At 36.4% G+C, this 22,464-nt stretch overlaps 2 protein-coding genes across 6 annotated transcripts in view; one reads left to right on the top strand and one right to left on the bottom strand.

Moving 5' to 3' along the window:
- The window catches only part of DBF4 (DBF4-CDC7 kinase regulatory subunit), a 31,798-nt gene extending 13,179 nt beyond the window's left edge, over nt 1-18,619 (top strand). For 3 of the 4 annotated variants that reach the window (XM_031013220.3, XM_063708645.1, XM_055346844.1), the window contains 6 exons: nt 6,742-6,778; nt 7,565-7,610; nt 10,490-10,618; nt 11,033-11,147; nt 14,551-14,675; nt 17,430-18,619. In XM_031013220.3, coding sequence (XP_030869080.1) covers nt 6,742-6,778; nt 7,565-7,610; nt 10,490-10,618; nt 11,033-11,147; nt 14,551-14,675; nt 17,430-18,405 — 1,428 coding nt within the window. In that variant the 3' untranslated portion in view covers nt 18,406-18,619. The remainder of the gene's footprint in view (nt 1-6,741; nt 6,779-7,564; nt 7,611-10,489; nt 10,619-11,032; nt 11,148-14,550; nt 14,676-17,429) is intronic. The other variant, XM_031013221.3, reaches the window with a different exon arrangement.
- Nucleotides 1-22,464, bottom strand: part of SLC25A40 (solute carrier family 25 member 40) — a 99,652-nt gene that overhangs the window by 55,486 nt on the left and 21,702 nt on the right. The window lies entirely within an intron of this gene.

Here is a 22,464-nt window from a genome sequence, read left to right as displayed (position 1 = left end):
GAAAGCAACAAAGTAGTATTTAAATAAAACTATCAATCAAAGTGTAAAAATGATTTGGAAAACTGGTCAGAAGTTTTATACCTTGTAGGTTGAAAGTGAATGGGAAATATAAAAGTAGAGATCTGAGAACTTTGGATGAGGAATTACAAGGATTAGATAATAGGTATGGGTTAAAAATTTAAATGACTATTTCCAAATTTTCACAAAATATAAGTGGATATTCCTGTATTGGACTTTGCTAAATGGCATATAAATTACCTCTACCACACTTAGCAGATTGTTTGGATTGTATATAGAAGTAAATGTTTAAAAAAATGTAAACTCATAAGGACATTTATGGACTCTGAATACACAAATTATGTCTGTCTTCATGTATATGTGTATATATATCTGAAATAAGTTTCATAGAACAATAGTTACCTTCCTTAATGTGGTGGATATTAATATTTCTATGGTATTTTCATTTCTTAAAAATATTGATCACAACTCTGAATTGACTTTATAGCCTACTGATAGGTCACAGTTTGCAGTTTAAAAAGCATTCTGGGGGCTAAGCATGGTGGCTTATGCCTCTAATCCCAGCACTTTGGGAGGCCAAGGTGGACAGATCACACGAGGTCAGGATACCAGCATGACCAACATGGTGAAACCCCCATCTCTACTAAAAATACAAAAATGCCCGGTGTGGTGGTGCATGCCTGTAATCCCAGCTACTTGGAAGGCTGATAGAGGAGAATCACTTGAAGCTGGCAGGCAGAGGTAGCAGTGAGCCGGGATCACCCCCACTGCAGTCCAGCCTGGGTGACAGAGTGAGACTCCATCTCAAAATAAATAAATAAATGGATGGATGGATAGATAGCATTCTGGGATGTTATGTCAGTGATCCTGAGAAATGTTCAAGGCCTGGCTTAAGGCAATAACAAAGGGGAGGGGAAGATTTGAAAGATACTTAATTGGTTTCAGTGCCTAGTCAGTGTCTTGAGTCTAGTATTTACTAGATTATTAACATCATAAAGACCAAGTTTAGTCCTCATCATTCCTTCAGTAGTAACAAATATTAAATGCCTGCTATGTGCCATGCAGTAGGAGCCCTCATAAAACGAAGAAAAAATAGCTATGAAACAGATCTTAATCTTTCTTCTAAAATAAAAATGATAATAATACCAAATATCGTGATAGTCCAGAATCTATATCTGGTTGAATTGATACTCATACTGGAAATTTTTATTTTGGTATATAAGAAAGGAATGTTTCTGGAAAATTTTTAGTTTGCCAAGTACTAAAACAAAATTAGTGAAATTACATTTAAGAGTCTTGAATGGACATGTATAAATTTCAAAATGTTTATTAGGTTCTCATAAATGTTCTTGTTAGTATGTATCTTATTTAAAATATGGTAATTGGATAAATGTATTTTACTCATTGCTTTATTTAAAGTGCTTTGAGGTTTGGGCTTTTCTTTTTTTTTTTTTTTTTCCAGTTTACTCAAAACTTATTTTGTCGAATTTTTTACATACATGTGCAGGAGGAATATTGGTCTTTTTCTTTGATGTCTTTGTCTGGTTTTAGTGGAATGTTTAATCCTATTTTCAGAACACACTGATATGTGTTCCTGTTTCTATTTTCCAGAGAAGTTTTTATAGAATTGTTTTTATTTCTTTAAATGTTTGGTAGAATTTACTAGCAAGGCTATCTAGCCCTGACATTTTTCTTTGTTAGAAGATTCTTAACTATGAATTCAGTTTATTCATTAGATATCGGATAATTCAGGTTATTTTCTCTTCAGTGCATGTTGGTAGTCTGTTTTTCAAGGAATTTGTCCATTGTGTCTTGGTTGTCAAATTGATGGGCAAAGAGTTGTTTCTAATACTCCCTTATTAACTTTGTAATGTCTATGGGAACTGTAATAATGTCCCCTCTTCCATTCCTGATAATGCTATTTTGTGTCTATTTCTTTTTTTCTTAGTCAATCTGGCTAGAGTTTTACCAGTTATTAATATTTTCAAGGAAACTGCCTTTAGTGGCATTGATTTTGTGTGTGTGTGGTTTTCTGTTTTCAGTTTTATTGATTTCTGCTCTTATTTCTTTTCTTCTGCCTATTTTGGGTTTATATTTCTATTTGTAGTTTCTTAGGTAAAAAGCTTGAATCATTGATTTGAGACCTTTCTTTTATTTTAATGCTATAAATTTTCTTTAAGCTTTCCTTTAGCTGCATCCCACACATTTTACACTGGATATTTTATCAATAGACTTTATTTTTTTAGAGAAGTTTTTGGTTCCCAGTAAAATCGAATGAAAGGTACAGAGATGTTTTACATACTCCTTGTCCTAACATCCCACACCAGAGTGGTACATTTGTTGTAATCGATGAACTTAACATTGACACATCATTATCATCCAAAGTTCATAGTTCACATTTTGGCTCACTGTTAGTGTTGTACATTCTATGAGTTTTGGCAAGTATGATTATGACGTGTGTCCATCATTATAGTATCGTACAGAATGGTTCCACTGCCCTAAAAATCTTCCGTGTTTTTTTTTTTTTTTTTTTTTTTTGAGACGGAGTCTCACTCTGTTGCCCAGGCTGGAGTGCAGTGGTGCAATCTCGGCTCACTGCAAGCTCCGCCTCCCGGGTTCACGCCATTCTCCTGCCTCAGCCTGCCGAGTAACTGGGACTACAGGCGCCCGCCACTGCGCCCGGCTAATTTTTTTGTATTTTTAGTAGAGATGGGGTTTCACCGTGGTCTCGATCTCCTGACCTCGTGATCCGCCCACCTCGGCCTCCCAAAGTGCTGGGATTACAGGCGTGAGCCACCGCGCCCGGCCAAATCTTCCATGTTTATCCCCCCATTCCCTTAAACCCCAGATAACTCCTGATGCTTTTACATTCACCATGGTTTTGCCTTTTCCACAGTGTCATATAGTTGGAATCATACAGTGTGTTTCCTTTTTTGATTGGCTTCTTTCACTTGGTAATGCTTATTTATGGTTCCTCCATGTCTTTTCATGGCTTGACAGCTCTTTTTAAAATCTGAGTAATATTTCATTTTCTATATGCACCACAGTTTATCCATTTACCTACTAAAGGACATCTTGGTTGCTTCCAAGTTCTGGCAGTTATGCATAAAGCTAATGTAAATATCCACGTGCAGGGGTTTTTTGTGGACATATTGTCAACTCATTTGGTTAAATAACCAAAGAGTATGATTGCTGCTTCACATAGTAAGACTAGGTTTAGTTTTGTTATAATATGCCAAACTGTCTTCCAAAGTAGTTGTGCCATTTCGTATTCCCACCAGCAATGAATGAGAGTTCCTGTTGCTGATAGGTTGGATTTTCATCTTTATTCAATTAAAAGTATTTTTAAATTTCTCTTGTGACTTACTCATTGTCCTGTGGGGTTATTTTTATCATTTGTTTTCAAATAGGAATTTTTCAGCTATCTTTCTGTTTACTGATTTCTATTTTAATTCTGTTATGGCCATATAACATGCTTTTTATTATTTTAGTTTTAAAAAATTTATCAGAGTTACCCAGAATATAGTCTATCTTGGTAACATTCCATGTGCAGTTGAAGAAAATGTATATTCTGCTGTGGTTGGGTACAGTATTGTTTACAAGTCAGTTAGATCAACTTGAGCGATAGCGTTGCTCATGTTTTCTGTATCCAGGATATAGAAATGTTGCTCAGGCCTTGTTCTGTCCACTACTGAGAGAGAGGGATATTGAAATTACCAAGTAAAATTGTGGATTTGTCTAGTTTTCCTTTTAGTTCTAGTACAGTTTTGAGTCATTTTGAAGCCTGTTGTTGGATATGTACACATTTAATATTCTTATGTCTTCCTGGTGAATTGACCCTTCTAGCCTCTGTAATGCTCTCTCTTCTGTCCCTGTTAATTCTTATTCCGAAGTCTGCTCTCTGATGTAGACCATTCTGGCTTTATTTTTATTAGTATTTACATAGTACTTTTTGCAGTCTTTTGCATTTAACATATCTATATATTTAAAATGGACTTCTTGCAGATGTTGTCTTTTTCATCAAATTTGGCAATCTGTCTTTTAATTGGTAGTTTAAGTGATTTATACTTAATGTAATTATTGATCTTGTATTTAGGTCTACCATCTTACTGTTAGTTTTCTGCTGATGCCCTCTGTATTTTCTGTTTCCCCCTTTACTGCCTTCTTTCAGATTGATCTGCCAGCTTTTTAACTCTCTTCATTTTTGTTGTTTTATTTTAGTGGTTGCTATAGGATTTACGATATACATGTGTGACCTTTCGCAATCTATCTTGAATTAATATTTATCTTCTTCAAATAAAATGTAGAAGCCTTAAAATATTCAAGCCCTTTTACCTTCCCCACCAACCTTTATGCCATAATGTTTAGTACATCTTCTTATAATGAAAATGTCACCAGACAATGTTAAACTTTTTGCTTGAAAAAGTCGTATTTTAGGGCTGGGCCTGGTGGCTCACACCTGTCATCCCAGCACTTTGGGAGGCCAAGGTGGGTGGATCACTTTAGCTCAGAAGTTCGAGACCAGCCTGGGCAACATGGTGAAACCCCATCTCTACAAAAAATATATATATAAATTAGCCAGGCATGGTGGCATGCGCCTGTAGTCCCACCTGCTTAGGAGGCTGAGGTGGCATGATGGCCTTAGCCCAAGAGGCGGAGGTTGCAGAGAGGCAAGATCATGCCACTGCTTGCGACAGAGCAAGACCCTGTCTCGGGGAAAAAAAAGAAAAAAAAAAGTTGCGTTTTAAAGAAAGCGACAGGAGGAAAATAGTCCTATTAACCCAGATGTTAACCTTTCCATTACTCTTCCTTCCTGAAATTACAGGTTTTCTTCGGATATATCCCTTTAGCCTGAAGGACTTACTTTAGCATGTTTTAGAGCAAATCTGGTGGCACAAGGAATTCTCTTAGATATCCTTCATGTGATCATATCTTTACTGGAAAAAGAATCATGAATTGAGAGTTCTTTGTCTCAGCACCTTACTCTTGTCCTAAAACTGTCTTCTGGTCTCCATGGATTCTGACAAGAAATCTGCAGTTACTCAAATTGGTATTCATTTATATCTACTGTATCATTTTTCTCTGGCTGCTTTTAAGATTTTTTTCTTTATCTTTGGTTTCAGAAGTTCGATTGTGCCTACACTTGGTTTACTGAGCTTATTGATTTGTGTAAATTTATGTTTGGAAAGTTTTCAGCTATTATTTTGTTAATTTTTTTTCTTCACTAGTCTCTCCCCTCTTTTTCCACCATTCCAGTTGACAATAAAGTTAGACATCTTGATGTTATTCCACAGATCGCTGTGGCTCTTTTCCTTTTTTTCTTAGTCTTTTTTGTTTCCTCTTTTCTTCCAATTGGAGATTTCTATTCATTTGTCTTGAAGTTCACTAATACTTAATTGTGTCATCCATGTTCTGCTATTGAGCCTATCCAGTGAATACTATCACTCAGATAGTATATTTTTCAGTCCTATTATTTTTGTTTGGTTCTTATTTGTAGTTTTTCTGCTGAGAATTTGTCTCTTTCCATTCATCTTAAGTGTGTTTACCTTTACTTTTTCTAATAATTACAATATCAGGAACATGTTGGGGTTGGCATCTGATTGTCCTTTTCTCTCAAAAATTGATAATGTTTTTCTGGTGGTTTACATGTGAAATTTAAGTTTTGACTGTATACTGGACATTCTAAATGTTGTGTAGGCCCTATATCCTGATAGTCTGTAGAATGCTGATTTTGTTTCTGCCATTGTTTTAGCAGACAGTCATCCCAGTTTTGTTCAGACTGTTCTGTCTTGGTTGTTGTGGGTGGGGTGGATCTAATCTCAGTTTCAATTTTCAAAGCCCTTGCTATGCTGCGTTGGGTCTGTCCTTAGCATGTGCAACTTGGAGGTAAGCCCTGCACTTGCATGGATTTATATAGGGAATTAGGGATCCCTTTCTCTAACTTGCTCTTTTCATGGATCAATCTCCAGCTTGCAGTGGCCTCTTTCCCAGGTCTTCTAGTCAGAAAGTGAGGGTTTCTCAATGTTAGCTTAAGCTTGTACTACCTTTACAATCTCAGCCTCCTAATTGGGACCCACCCTCAGGGCAGAACTGTGGGAGAAAAGAAAATAATACAGGGATTCTCTTGGTATTTTTGGCCACTTGAACCTCATTCCTGGTTCTTCCTGCCAGAAAGATAGGAGTTTTAGCTGCTGGCTCTGCCACTGCTGCTAACTCCATGACTGAAGGTTCCAGTTTTGACTTCCTTCCACAATCTGCCTGCTTATTTTACTTTTCATTCTTCAGGTAGTTGCTTATTCAGTGTTGTCCAGAGTTTCTAGTTGTAATCAGTGGAGTTGATTATCCATCTTTAACATATTGAATCTTTGCCTAAATTGACGGACTAATAAATGTTGACTAATTTCTTTATTCAATTTAATACAAAGATTTTGCTGAATAAGGGCATAAAAATAACATGACTTTTAAAAAAATTTCATTAAATACCTTTTCATTATTGGTTTTCTTTTTATGAGGTCAAAATCAATTATAGCTAGAATGCAAGGTACTTGCTGAGTGTATTGTAAAACATTTAAAAACAATAGTTTTTTTTAACAAAGAATAATCCTTCTTTGATATAGCACTTTTCTGCATGATTTTTTTTATCTTGAAGATACTGAGCAATTGCAGTTGCTGTTTTAACTGTACTTTCAAAGCCAATCTTTTCACTATATATTTTTTTTTTAGGGCAAAAGAGTTGGTAGTGGTGCACAAAAAACAAGAAGTAAGTATTTTGTGATCTTTAAGTGTATTTGGTTTGCATTTGAAAAATCATAAAAGATCTTCTAAAATCATATAACCCACCCTCTAAATGATTTATTCAAGGCTTTCTTCGTCTTTATAGAACATAGATCCTTGGTGAAGTTTGGTGAAGCCTGTGGACCGCATTTTCAGAATGATGTTTTTTTTAAAACGTTTCCTTTAAAAATCATTAGTCTACCAAGAAAATGAATTATATTAAAATGTAGTTACCAAAATAGTTTTTAATTATGAAATAGTGATAACTTGCTTTTTATTACACAGAACAGATTCTAGCAGTGAATCTAATTGCCACTGTCATTTTGAATTGATAAGCGTAAACAATGCTTTGAGATATCTGCTCAAGCAGTTCATAACTGATGAAAATATGTGCTGTTTCTATTAGCATCAAAGTCGCAGGTACTGCGAATACTGTGATTTGTTACATTTATAATTGAAGGAAATGCTAAATTTCAGTTTGAGGTTAGTGAAGACAATAGTGTAGTTTTTCTCCTGTTCTAATTTATGACCTTCCTGAATCCTGTTAATTTGAGGGTTCCATTTAGTTTAAGAATCTCAGAATATAGGAGAGAGCTTCTGTTATTTTTGGAAATGAGGTGATAATGGAAGTACCTCATCTGAGGCTTAAAACTTTAAAGTGGATACATAGTTTTTTGTTTGGAGGGTTTTGTTTTGCCACAGTAGTTTTATTAAAAAAAAAAAAAAGAATCCTGGATTTGCAAGTATCTAATATGTTTTCTATGTTCTCAAGCAGGAAGACTCAAAAAGCCTTTTGTAAAGGTGGAAGATATGAGCCAGTAAGTATTTAAGTCCAATCTGTATGATTTAAGTGCAATACTAAAGAGGAAAATCACCTAACTGATTAGGCTAGCTCGATTAGTACTGTTAGGTTCCTTTGTGTTTGATTTATATTATACTAATGTGCATGCGGCACAAGTTAACGAAAGTAGCATTAATTCATTTGTGCTCAAGGACTGAATTTAGTTTCAGTATGTTGTAGATATTCCTGAAATAGCTGGTTTAGAAAAATGATGACACCGTTTTTTTAGTGTTTAAATTATTCTCTGGCTAAATGCAGTACCAAATGATTTAGAACTACTGAAAGATTATGCCTTCATTTGCGAAAAAGAAATTATTAGATGCTATTTAGAAACAGAAAATCTAAGTATAACATCTAACATGGTTGATTTCCAAAATTCTGAAGTATTGTGGGATAGTCTTGTTGTTGTTGTTGTTGTTTGTTTTGATTTTTTGAGATGGAGTCTTGCTCTGTTACCCAGGCTAGAGTGCAGTGGCACGATCTCGGCTCACTGCAATGTCCACCCCACCCCCGGTTCAAGCAATTCTCCTGCCTCAGCCTCCCAAGTAGCTGGGATTATGGGTCTACGCCACCATGCCCAGCTGATGTTTGTATTTTTAGTAGAGATGGGGTTTCACCATGTTGGCCAGGCTAGTCTGTAACTCTTAACCTCAAGTGATCTGCCTGCCTCAGCCTCCCAAAGTGTGGGGATTACAGGCGTGAGCCACTGCGCCCAGCCATGTGGGATAATCTTAATGAAGACCACAGATATAAATAGGCCTGCCATGAGAGAATTAGATTACTTTCTTTTTTCTTTCCACTTATTCATTTAGACATCTGTGGTTAATTCTCTTGGGTACTCACACTGAGGCGACAAAAGTGTATTGAAAACTGCTTTTTATGAAATGTGTTGCTGTGAAGAAAAAAGTGCAATTCAAAAGGAGGCCTAGAAAAGACACTAGTATACGAAAGGACATCCCATGTTCATGAATTGGAAGACATAATATTGTTAAAATGTTAATACCACCCAAAGTGATCTACAGATTCAGTGCAATCCCTATCAAAATCCCAATGATGTTTTTTGCAGAAATAGTAAAAACGTATCCTAGAATTCATACAGAATTGTAACAGATGCAGGAAACCCAAGACAATCATTAAAAATAACAACAAAGGCCAGGCGCGGTGGCTCACTCCTGTAATCCTAGCACTTTGGGAGGCCGAGGCAGGCAGATCACGAGTTCAGGAGATGGAGACCATCCTGGCTAATACGGTGAAACCCTGTCTCTACTAAAAATACAAAAAATTAGCCAGGCCTGGTGGCAGGCACCTGTAGTCCCAGCTACTCAGGCTGAGGCAGGAGAATGGCGTGAACCCGGGAGGCAGAGCTTGCAGTGAGCCGAGATCACACCACTACACTTCAGCCTGGGGGACAGAGCAAGACTCCGTCTCAAAAAAAAAAAAAAAAAAAAAGAACAACAAAGTAAGAGGTCTCACACTTTCTGATTTCAAAACTTACTGTAATGCTACAGAAATCAGAACAATTTGGCATTGGAATAAAGACATATAAACCAATGGAATAGAATAGAGAGCCTAGAAATAAACCATCACACATATGGCCAAATGATTTTCAACAAGGGTATGAAGATAATTTAATGGAGAAAGGACAGTCTTTTTTAACAGTGTTGAGAAAACTAGATATACACATGCAAAAGAATGGCATTAGACTCCTACCTCACATCATGTTCAAAAATTAACTCAAAATGGACCAAAGACCTAAAATGGTAAAACTCTTGGAGAGAACACAGGAGAAAAGCTTCATGACATTGGATTTGCAGTGCTTTCCTGGACATGACACCAAAAACACAGATTACAAAAGATAAAATAATTAAATTGGACCATATCAAAAATATAAATTTCTGTGCCTAAAGGGATATAACAGTAAAAAGGCAACCCAAAGGATGGAAGAAGATACTGCAAGTCATGTATCTATTTCTTTTTTTCAGCTTTCTCAGGTTGAACAAGTCATATATCTAGTAAGTGTTAATATCCAGAATATATAAAGAATTACAAGTCAACAACAAAACAACCCAATTTTAAAAATGGGCAAAGCACTGAACAGACATTTTTCCAGAGGTGATACACAAATAGCCAATAAGCATATGAAAAGATGCTCAACATTACTAATCATGAGGGAATTGCAAATCTAAACCACAGTGAGATACCACTTTACATTATTTAGGATGGCTACTATTAAGCAGCCAAAAAGTGAAAGTAATCCAAGTCCATCAGCAAATTAATGGATAAACAATATGCAAGATGTGTGTACACACACTCAATGGAATATTACTCAGCCTTTAAAAGGAATGAAATTCTGACACATGCAACATGGATAAACCTTTAAGACGTTATGCTAAGTGAAATAAGACAAAAAATACTGCATGATTCCACTCCTGAAGCACCTACGTTAGTCAAACTGATAACAAGAAGTAGAATGGTGGTTGTCAGGGGATATGGAGAAAGGATATTTGGGAAGTTACTGTTTGATGGGTATAGAGTTTCAGTTTTTGCAAGATGAAAATACGTCATCTTACAAAAGATGGACGGTAGCAGTGATGGTACCACAGCATTGTGAATACTTAATGCGACTGAATTGTACACTTAAAATGGTTAAGGTAATAAATTTTATGTGTATTTTACCACAATTTAAAAAATGTTTAAATGTTAAAAATTGTTAGGCCTGAAATTGATTTTTTGAAGGAAAGCCTAAATTTGTTATTTCAGATTCCAGCTTAATTATATGATTTTGAAATACAAAACTTTAAACCTTTTTTCTTTAATCATAAAGAAGCTCATGTATTTGTCTTTTTATTCTTCTAGACTTTATAGGCCATTTTATCTTCAGCTGACCAATATGCCTTTTATAAATTATTCTATTCAGAAGCCCTGCAGTCCATTTGATGTAGACAAGCCATCTAGTATGCAAAAGCAAACTCAGGTTAAACTAAGGTTGGTTTGAATCTTTACTTTTAGAAGGAATATTCAGAATTTCATCTCAATTTTTCTTTGTAAAGATTTGAAATAGTTTCGTTTATGCCATAATGGTTATTTGTGTTTGTAATTACTATTCTGATTACTTTTATAAGTCTGAATCTGTTTAGATGGAGGTGGAGAGGGCCTTAAAATATTTGTAAATAATGAAAATGAGTAGTTTATCTTGAATGATCTGAAATATTCTCCAGAATATTCATTAAATCTTTAGTTTGCTTCTCAATATAGTATAAAGAAATATGATTAAAAGTACTTGCTGATACAAGTCTCTGCAAATTATGCAGATTGTGTGTGATAGTTTAGGACAATAAATATTAAAAGTTATTCCTTAGGTTCAGCAGTTAATTCTTTACCATGTATGTCTGTCATCAGAATCCAAACAGATGGCGATAAGTATGGTGGAACCTCAATTCAACTCCAGTTGAAAGAGAAGAAGAAAAAAGGATATTGTGAATGTTGCTTGCAGAAATATGAAGATCTAGAAACTGTAAATGTGATTTTATATTTTGGGGGCTTGTTTCGAAAACTGTAATACTTGTGTTTTAAATTTTAGCTTGTTATTCTGATGCAGATATTTTACATTTTAAGAACTCAAGGGAGGAAATGAGTATTGAAAATGAATTTTTATTCAGCAAATACTGAGCGTCTACTACATACTGATCACTACTCTGGGCAAACAGCATTGAACAAAACAGACTTAATTTTTTACCGTTGTGAAGATTATATTCTGTAGGGTAGGGGTGGGATGGGGTGGAGATAGGTAACCACAGGATAAAAGAAGAATAAAAATATATGGAGAGAATATTAGATCAGTGCTATGAAAAAATAGAACATAGGAATGGGGATGTTGCTATTTAGCCTAGACAAGGAACACATAACTGATAAGGTGACATTTGAGTAGAGACCTGAGAGAAATGAAGTAATGAGACCTGGATATTGAGATAAGTAAGTGCAAAGGTCCCAATTTAAAATGATTGATGGGACCAAGGAATAGATATTGGTAGTCAGGACTAAGTGGTAGTAGAAGTGCTGAAACATGGTCAGATTGTGGATTTGTTTTAAAGGGGGGACCAAGAGGATTTGCCAATGGATTGGATGTTGCAAGTGAGGGAAAATGGTAGTCAAGGGTTACTATAGTATTTTGAACCTTAGCAGTTAAAAAGTGGGCTTATTATTTATAACGGGAAGAGAAGAGTTGAAAGAAGTAAAGACCATTGAGGTAGCAGAAAGAAATGGGAGAGTTGCAAAGGGTATATAGGATGAAAATGGGGGAACTATTATAGTTTGTAAACTGATGAGCAAGAGCTATGGATTCAGGCTGCCAGGTTTGAATCCTGGCTCCCTGGCTGTGTGAGCTTGGACAGTGTTTGGCACATAGTAAGTGCTTATTGTTAGCTGTTATTTGAATAATTTTTTACGTAATAGATAGGTTTGTTTTGGTGTTTGGTTCGGTTTTGGTAGAAGATGGTGGGAAAGTTAAGGGGAAAGAATAATACTGGAACATATCTGTCTTCAGACTCTGAATTGAAGTTTGTTTTATAAACCAAAATATATTAGTGTTTTGTGTCAGTTTTTTTGTTTTTATGTAATAAACAAGAAAACTATGATTAGTCTAAAATTGCTTTTAATCAGAAGCTAAAGTATCTCAGAAATATTTCCCCTTCCTGAAAATAATTTTGAAAATTAAAATTACAGATTGGTCCTGAAGTTTTACTTTGCTGGTGTAGCAACAAAATAATCTGGAATGGATGCTTAATTTGGTTCTCAGAAAATGTCGAGGCTAAAAAATGAAAAAATTGTTCAGTGGTTGCCACAAAGAAGAAAATTAGTGAAAGCAGATGTTGAGATTAGAGGTTGGGATTGAAATTTAAGGTCATGTTTTTACAGTTTTCATTTATATGTTTCTTAGTTGCTAAGTAAAGAAATTTTTTTTTGAATGTTAGGTTTCATAATGATTCAATTCCACTTGTATCAAGGGATTAATTAACAAATATTTTTGAGTACTGGGGAGAAAGCAACAGATAAGGCGGACATCCCTACCCTTATGCACCTTATGGTCTGGCAGTGTAGATAGATACAAAATATGTATTTGCAAGTGTGATGAGTTTCACAAAAGTAAAGTATGAAGTGCAATGGGAATAAATAATGAGGTTATTTAACCTAGAATGAGGGTCTCAAAAGGCCCAACTGAACACAAGTGACGCTTTAAATTAAGACTTATAAGGATGAGTAAGAAGAACTTAATGGAAATTAGAGGGGAACTAAATAAAAGTTAGAAATTTTTCCTTCCCAGGACATTAACAGAGTGAATCTGAGCTTACAAGATTTGATGTTTCCTTTTAAATTTTGATAATTCTTATTTTTATTACTGGGCATATATAATTTGTATATGGTAAAGTTTGCAAGTAATGAAGGAATACATGTATATTCCAGGATGCTAGTTTTTAGAAATGTAATAAAATCATCAAAATGTAATTGCATGAAACTAGGGAAATAGAAATTAGGTTCTTTAATGGTCATCTAGAGGAAGCTTCTAAGTACAATTCCCTCCCTGATCAGCTGACAGACAAATAATAAAGTTAGGCTGAAGATTCCACCTATTCACAAGGAACTTTGTTTCCTGTGAATTTTATCTCACTTTGTTGTGAACTTGTTTACTTTTGGTTTTGACCACTCTTTTTCTTTTGTTTTTTGTTTTTTTTATTTGAGATGGAGTCTCGCTCTGTCACCCATGCTGGAGTGCAGTGGTGCAATCTCAGCTCACTGTAACCTCCATCTCCCGAGTTCCAGAGATTCTACTGCCTCAGCCTCTCTGGTAGTTGGGACTACAGGCATGCGCCACCACGCCTGGCTAATTGTTGTACTTTTAGTAGAGACGGGATTTCACCGTGTTGGCCAGGAGGTCTCGAACTCCTGACCTCAGGTGATCCGCCCTCCTTGGCTCCCCAAAGTGCTAGGACTACAGGCATAAGCCACTGCGCCCAGTGGTTTTGACTGCTCTTAAGAATGAGAATAACTTCTGTATACTCTGTTATGAGCACTGGGTAATTGAGATCATTTGTTTTGTTCATTCCCAAATGTGTTCTTCAGTTATGAATCTTGGCTTTTTTAGTACTTCACAGCATTTAATGTGGTTCATGTGTTTAATCTACTTTCTGGATTCTTTTATGTTAACTTATATTTCATTCATTTATTATTCTATAAACTCTGCCTTATTTAGTGATAATTGCATAAAGACAAAGTAATAGAGGGAAATGTGTTTTCCAAAATGTTACTGTTGTCTCTCTCTCTGTATCCTTTTTTTTTTTTTTTTTTTTGAGACGAAGTCTTGCTCTGTTGCCCAGGCTTGAGTACAGTGGTGCCATCTCCGCTCACTGCAGCCTCCACCTCCTGGGTTCAAGTGATTCTTCTGCCTCAGCCTCCCAAGTATCTGGGACTACAGGCATGTGCCACCACGCCCAGCCGATTTTTTGTATTTTTAGTAGAGACGGTTTCACCATGTTGGCCAAGCTGGTCTCAAACTCCTGACCTCAGGTGATCTGCCCACCTCGGCCTCCCAGAGTGCTGGGATTACAGGCATGAGCCACTGCACCCGATCTGTGTCTTCGTTTTCTGACATAGCTCATTCTTTTCAGTTCCATTGTAACTACAAATTAGTACTTGTCTTTTCTCACTGAAGACTAAAAACCAAAGTAGTTTTACTGGCTTCTCAAAAGTGACTTTTATTTTATTTTAAATGTCTTTTGAAGTCTAGTAAAGGGTATTATCTTTGGAGTAGTTATTGGAAAACTAATTTTAGGGGCATGAGAATGTTAGAAAACCTTAATTAAAAAGGCATCTCTTGATTTTAAAATACAATTTTTTGATACATGTTTTTAATTTTGTTTTAGCACCTTCTAAGTGAGCAACACAGAAACTTTGCACAGAGTAACCAGTATCAAGTTGTTGATGATATTGTATCTAAGTTAGTTTTTGACTTTGTGGAATATGAAAAGGACACACCTAAAAAGAAAAGGTAATTAGTTTTATCAACCTAAGTTTTAAATTCTACTAGAAGGCCAGGGGTGGTGGCTCATGCCTGTAATCCCAGCACTTTGGGAGGCTGAGGCAGGTGGATCACCTGAGGTCAGGAGTTCGAGACCAGCCTAGCCAACATGGCAAAACCCCGTCTCTACTAAAAAAATAAAAAATTAGCCGGGTGTGGTGGTTGCACGCCTGTAATCCCAGCTACTCGGGAGGATGAGGCAGAAGAATCACTTGAAACCCAGGAGGCAGAGGTTGCAGTGAGCCAAGATTGCACCACTGCACTCCAGCCTGGGTGACAGTGAGACTCCGTCTCAAAAATAAATAAATAAATTATACTAGAATATTAAACTATTAAACTAAAAATAAACACAGTTTGCCTGTTCTTAGAAGGAATATGTATTTTCAGGATGTAAATATGGTTAAAAACCAGTAACTTCTTCCCTACTATCAAAGATCCTTACCTTAGACTACTTTTAGTTCCATTCTTTTTAAATTTTCTTTTTATGTAAAACTTTTCCTTTTTTAAATTTTTTGTTTTATTTTGAGACAGTCTCGCCCTATCACCCAGGCCGGAGTGCAGTTGCGTAATCTTGGCTCACTGCAACCTCTGCCTCCCAGGTACAAAAGATTCTCATGCCTCAGCCTCCTGAGTAGTTGGGATTACAGGCGTGTGCCACTACACCCCACTAATTAGTCTCATTCTTGACATTGTAGTTTATAAGGAGTTGGCTGACTTTTCCTGTAAAGAGCCAGATAGTTGATATTTTAGGTTTTGTGAGCCGTAAGATCTCTGTTGCAACTAATTAGCTTTTTTGTACAATGGATATGACTGTATTTTGATGCAATTTTATTTGGAAAAATAGACTGATGGCTAGATTTTGCCCACAGTCTATATAGTGTATCAGCTCCTGTTGTAGAACCATAAAGTTTACCATTTACTCAGACTAAAACGTTTTATTGAACTTTTAGGTAATATTAAGGAGTTTTAAGAAACCTTCCTCCACTTGCCCCTTAGGTCTTTATATTTCACTAAATATCTTTGCCTAAACCTTATGATGGGTATGTTTACTAAAGGTACTGACAGGACTTTTAAGTGTGAATACAGTACTGCTCAATGTACACCAACTGCACATAGACAAAAATTGTCCTGATTAGATTATTCCTATAAACTTAAAGGGATGGTTTCATATGGATATACCCTAGAGGTGGTGATAACTCATTAAGTTAGTCTTTATTCTTAGACTAATCTTACTTAAGACATAAAGAAGATTAGAAATGTGATAACAAGATACAGCTTCTGAAAATTAACCAGAAAGTTTTTTTACTTCAGGTAAACAGTTCTTAAATCCCATATTTCTGTGACATTCAGAATGGTTTCATGACTGACTTAATATGGATTTGAAGAGAAGGCATATTTCCAACTATTAAAACTATGTGGGCTACTGTGGCCGGGCAGGGTGTCTCACACCTGTGGTCCCAGCACTTCGAAAGGCCGAGGCGGGCAGATCACTTGAGGCCAGGAGTTCCAGACCAGCCTAGCCAACGTGGTGAAAGCCCATCTCCACTGAAAAAAAAAAAAAATTAGGTGGTGGCGCATGCCTGTAGTCCCAACTACTTAGGAGGCTGAGGCACAAGAATCACTTGAACCCGAGAAGCAGAGGTTGCAGTGAGCTGAGATCAGGCCACTGCACTCCAGCCTGGTTGACAGAGAGACTCTGTCTCAAAAAAAAACACAAAAAAACTATGTGGGCTACTCTAAGAACTTATAATTTCCTAAAAACTCAGTCTGCAGCAAAATTCTGAGCTAGTACTGGTTGTTCCTTAATTGTCACTTCTGTGGGCAGGTGTCCTAAACATCTTGGACTTAAAAGCCATGTTAGACTAGTTTTTTTTTACATTTTTTTATTGCCCATTTGTTCAGAGAGAATTGTTTGTAAGTAAATGTATGAACAAGATAAATAAAAAAGAACATTCTGGTTGAAGGGGCAGGAAAAATTGTATTATTTCTCACAGTTAATCTGTGACATGCGGAACATAAAATGTAATTGGTGAGCTATTAACTTTTTCTCTAATTGTATATTATTTAGGTTTGTCTAATACAAACTGGCATTTCAGGGATATCAAGATGCTCCATGAAGAAAATAATTTTAGGTCAAATATGTTTGAAGCTTAAAAGTTACAACTTTGTCACCTTTGAAAGTATAAAGATACTAAGTTTTTAGCTCACTTTGATATTAAATATTCTTAAATGTAAATTTAAAATATATGTTTTTGCCATAGGTTTCTCAATAAATACTTATTCTCCACATTGCTAAGTAAAATGAAGAGTAAAATGTGCATTAATGTAAATCAAAGCACAGAAGTTAAGAAATTGTTCAGAATAATGAAAGCAAAATTAGGGGCAGACTCAAATCCGTTTACTATCATCTTTCTTTCATTTACATGATTAAAGTAATTTTAAATATCAAAATTCAGGATATTGGTTATCTGGGAGGGAGGCAGGGAATGTAGAGAAGAGAGGTACACTAGGGTTTTCAGCTATATCTGAAAAGTTGTATTACTTTAAAAACAGCTCAAGTAAATTTGGCAAAATGTTAAGATGTTTGTATTTTTGTAAAATTTCCTAAGTTAAATAGGTTTCTTAAAGATTATATAATGTTTTTACTAATTTAATTTCTAACTACTCAGGAATTTGTTTTGATAGCAATTATTTTAATATTTTTCTTTTATTTTTCCTACAAAGAATAAAATACAGTGTTGGATCCCTTTCTCCTGTTTCTGCAAGTGTCCTGAAAAAGACTGAACAAAAGGAAAAAGTGGAATTGCAACATATTTCTCAGAAAGATTGCCAGGAAGATGATATAACAGTGAAGGAGCAGAATTTCCTGTATAAAGAGACCCAGGAAACTGAAAAAAAGCTCCTGTTTATTTCAGAGCCCATCCCCCACCCTTCAAATGAATTGAGAGGGCTTAATGAGAAAATGAGTAATAAATGTTCCATGTTAAGTACAGCTGAAGATGACATAAGACAGAATTTTACACAGCTACCTCTACATAAAAACAAACAGGAATGCATTCTTGATATTTCCGAACACACATTAAGTGAAAATGACTTAGAAGAACTAAGGGTAGATCACTATAAATGTAACATACAGGCATCTGTACATGTTTCTGATTTCAGTACAGATAATAGTGGATCTCAACCAAAACAGAAGTCAGATACTGTGCTTTTTCCAGCAAAGGATCTCAAGGAAAAGGACCTTCATTCAATATTTACTCATGATTCTGGTCTGATAACAATAAACAGTTCACAAGAGCACCTAACTGTTCAGGCAAAGGCTCCATTCCATACTCCTCCTGAGGAACCCAATGAATGTGACATCAAGAATATGGATAGTTTACCTTCTGGTAAAATACATCGAAAAGTGAAAATAATATTAGGACGAAATAGAAAAGAAAATCTGAAACCAAATGCTGAATTTGATAAAAGAACTGAATTTATTACACAAGAAGAAAACAGAATTTGTAGTTCACCGGTACAGTCTTTACTAGACTTGTTTCAGACTAGTGAAGAGAAATCAGAATTTTTGGGTTTCACAAGCTACACAGAAAAGAGTGGTATATGCAATGTTTTAGATATTTGGGAAGAGGAAAATTCAGATAATCTGTTAACAGCGTTTTTCTCGTCCCCTTCAACTTCTACATTTACTGGCTTTTAGAATTTAAAAAATGCATACTTTTCAGAAGTGATAAGGATCATATTCTTGAAATTTTTATAAATATGTATGGAAATTCTTAGGATTTTCTTTACCAGCTTTGTTTACAGACCCAAATGTAAATATTAAAAATAAATATTTGCAATTTTCTACAGAATTGAATACCTGTTATAGAAAAATTACAGAATAAACTTGTGACTGGTCTTATTTTACATTATATATATGTTCATAATTGTTTCCTGAGAATTACAATGAATAATAATTTGCTTTGTCACTGAAAACCACCAGTGAAGTGCAGTTTGGGGAATATCAAACTTAGCATTATACATTTGGATATTCTAGTTGTATTGTAAATTTTAAAAGATTATCAGGATGACATCACCTTGCCTTGAAAAACCTAAATTTCATACAGAAAGGAAAAATACATTTCTATGCTTGAATTCTGGAAATCATCAGAAATATTGACACTTGAGGGTCACTGGTGGACCATGCTAGTATTTTGGTGCTGAGTAATTAGATTGTGTATAGGGGTAACTGGAAGCCATGAAGGAAAGACTTAACCAGGCTACCAAGTGGAATATAATTTATCTGCTATTTTTAATTATTTACCTTTGTAAATAACTTTGATAATATTCAAAAGTTGACTCTCCTGTGGCTCACGCCTGTAATCCCAGCACTTTGGGAGGCCGAGGCAGGCTGATCACGAGGTCAGAAAATCAAGACCATCCTGGCCAACATGGTGAAACCTTGTCTACTAAAAATATAAAAAATTAGCTGGGCATGGTGGCATGTGCCTGTAGTCCCAGCTACTCCCTCCAGAGGCTGAGAATTGCTTGAACCTGGGAAGTGCAGGTTGCAGTGAGCCAAGATTGTGCCACTGTATTCCAGACTGGGTGACAGAGTGAGACTCCATCTCAAAAAAAAAGTTGACTCTACCCCGTAATTTGGTAGGAGATGAAAAAGGATGGCATTGAATTATAGATACACTTTTGGGATATATACAAGGATTGCCTTGATCTGGCACTTATTGATACAATCATTTGGAGAAGAGAAAATTCAAATATAAGATTTCAATTTGAATCTGTGGATATAAGGCATTTGCCTTTGAGTATGTTGTTGTAGGAGTAAGACTACCACCAGTGACATTCAATTGGTTCTATTGCATAGTACATGAATCTATTGTCACTAAAAATTAGGTTACTAGTCTTAATTCTTTTGAAATATATGATTCTCAGTACAGGACTAATTCATATGCTTTTCCTGCATACATTATTTTGATCATTTGCATAATATCAGTGAACACTGGCTTTTTAACACCTTTGTTTTTCATACCAGTACCTGAAGTAGGCTCAATAAAAGAGTCTTTTCAGTGCATACACTCAAACCCTGTTTCCATTGTAAATTATTGTTCCATTTTCTATTACAAATACATGTATGTATGTGTAAACATACGTAAGGTTTCATAGACAACCTTTGAAAAATCTAAATGGAACTTGGAAAATTATTTGCAGGTTTATTTGCCTTTAGATATCAGTGTTCCCCAAATTTTCCAAATAACTGAAAGGTATGTAAAGTCACTGTATGATCCTTTGACTTCAAGAGTAACAGTGTCTGGCTGGGCGCGGTGGCTCACGCCTGTAATCCCAGCACTTTGAGAGGCCAAGGCGGGCGGATCACGAGGTCAGGAGATCGAGACCATCCTGGCCAACATGATGAAACCCTGTCTCTACTAAACTACAAAAAATTCGCTGGGCATGGTGGTGCACTCCTGTAATCCCAGCTGCTTGGGAGGCTGAGGCAGGAGAATCGCTTGAACCCCGGAGGCAGAAATTGCAGTGAGCCGAGATTGTGCCATTGCACTCCAGCCTGGCGACAGAGCGAGACTGCGTCTCAAAAAAAAAAAAAAAAAAAAGTGTCTTCAATTTACAGTGGTACTCTGGGCATCATTTTACATTAAGTTATACTTACTAAGGAGAAAAAGTCTGAACCCTTCAGTAAAAGTTGTTAAAACTATTTGACACTGAATATTGGACTTTTGGAACACCACACGGTCTTCATAATGAGTATTCAGCTTTTTTCAAGTGCTTAAATTTCAGTTTACTTGGAATAATTTCAGTTTACTTGGGCCACCACATACAGTTTGGATTGTGCTGTGCAGCTATGCAGATGGGCACCCAGCCAGTGAGATGAAGGCAGGTTATTTGCAGCAAGTAGTGTGTCCTGGCAATGAGGTGCATCTACCTAGAGGTAGGGGTAGTTTTTCCTATTTTTTACCAAGGCACAGCCAAGGTAGTGTTTACCCAGAAGGTGCTTTGCCTTTTTGTTTTTGTTTGTTGTGTGTGTGTGTGGTTTTTCTTTCTTTCTTTTTTTTTTTATTGTTGTTGTTTTGATACTAGGTCTCTCTTGTCCAGGCCTGGTTACCATGGTGCAATCAGTTCATTGTGGCCTCAGACTCCTGGGCTTAGCTGGGCACTGGCTCATACCTGTAATCCCAGTACTTTGGGAAGCTGAGATAGGAGGATCACTTGTGATCAGGAGTTCAAGGTCAGCCTGGGCAGCACAGCTAAACTTTGTTTTTACAAAAATATATATATACACATACATATACATATATGTATATATATGTCTATATATACATACATATACATATATATGTATATATATGTCTATATATAATATATATAACATATATATTTGTCTATACATATATAGACAAAAGTCTATAAAAAGTCATACCACGAGGCCCTCATGGTATGACTTTTGGGTTCCCACAGGAGGCAGACTGAGATGGAATTTGGTATGCAGATGTTTTCTAAGGGGTGCCTTTGGACACCAGTTGACCCCACAGGCAGCTTTTCAGAGTTGCTAGGTGAAGATGACCAATAAGTCATTTGAGTATGGGTCACTCTAGGAAGGAGCATGACTGTGGGCAACGAGGCTCCTCAGCTGACACAATCCCTGAAGGAGCTGACAGTAGAAGTTGAAAGCTGTTTACTGTCAGTACTCCCAGAAGCTGGGGCAACAAGTTACTGAAGAGGGATCAGGATCAATTACCCCACATAGTGATTCTGCCTGTTGGGTTATTGGCACAAGGAACTCAAAACGGCCGGGTGGTGGTCGCAGCTTATAATTCAACAGGAGTCACTGAGGTAGGAAACACATTCAAGAGGGTCAAATAAGTGACGGCAAGCAGGTCTCCTCCTGTTCTACTCATGGGTTGCCAGACTTATTTTGTCGGGGGCATAGCACCATAAAACATCTTGAACTCCAACTGTATACTGCATCTTAAATGACAGCCTATTCTCAAGAATATCACCTCCATGCTGATGCTACTTAACAGGCCCTTCCAATACTCTATCAGGAAGCTTCTGGTTGATTCAATATATAATAAGGTTTGTGGATTGCATGATCATGGGCCTACCCCCATGCCTCCTTTGCTGTAAAGGACATCCCCTGGTCTGATATGAAGTTATATATGATGCCACGCCAGTGAAACTCTGTAAGTCTTAAAAATGCAATGTGAACAACAACAACAACAAAACTCAGACCTGGCATGTCTATTACTGTATCCAGTATAATCGACTAGCCACTTCATGCCTAGTTTCTGGCAGTTTGGGCATCTGGCAGTGACAAAAACACTAGCTCGGCTTTGGCGAATAGGAACCTATGCTATGGAGCCCAGAAATAACTTCCATTACTGCCCACCATGACCGCTTTACTCATATGTCCATTGTGCCAGCATCAGGGTAGTATTAACATGCAATATGAGGATGCCCACACTTCATGCCCACTCCCATATGCCACATGCCTCTATACTTTCTACTGAGTCTTCCAATCTTTCTCTTTCCAGGCCCCTTAGTAGCCAGTGCAAATTATTTCTCACTCCCCAAGACTGTACATATATGCTAAGCTCAGCCTACTTCTCTTTTCACACAAAAGCAATGACCAGGTACCCCACTTGAAATTCTGCCCATTGGCAAGATTTTTCCCTTGTGACTGGCTTTCAATGCCACCACTGAGTAGCCATATGGCAGTTGCCATCTATTTTCATCTTGAAGCCAT

Source organism: Gorilla gorilla, chromosome 6 (genome assembly GCF_029281585.2).
Source record: "Gorilla gorilla gorilla isolate KB3781 chromosome 6, NHGRI_mGorGor1-v2.1_pri, whole genome shotgun sequence".
Taxonomy (NCBI): Eukaryota; Metazoa; Chordata; class Mammalia; order Primates; family Hominidae; genus Gorilla; species Gorilla gorilla.
Note: the sequence above shows the minus strand (reverse complement) of the source record. Positions and strands in the feature narration are given on the sequence as shown.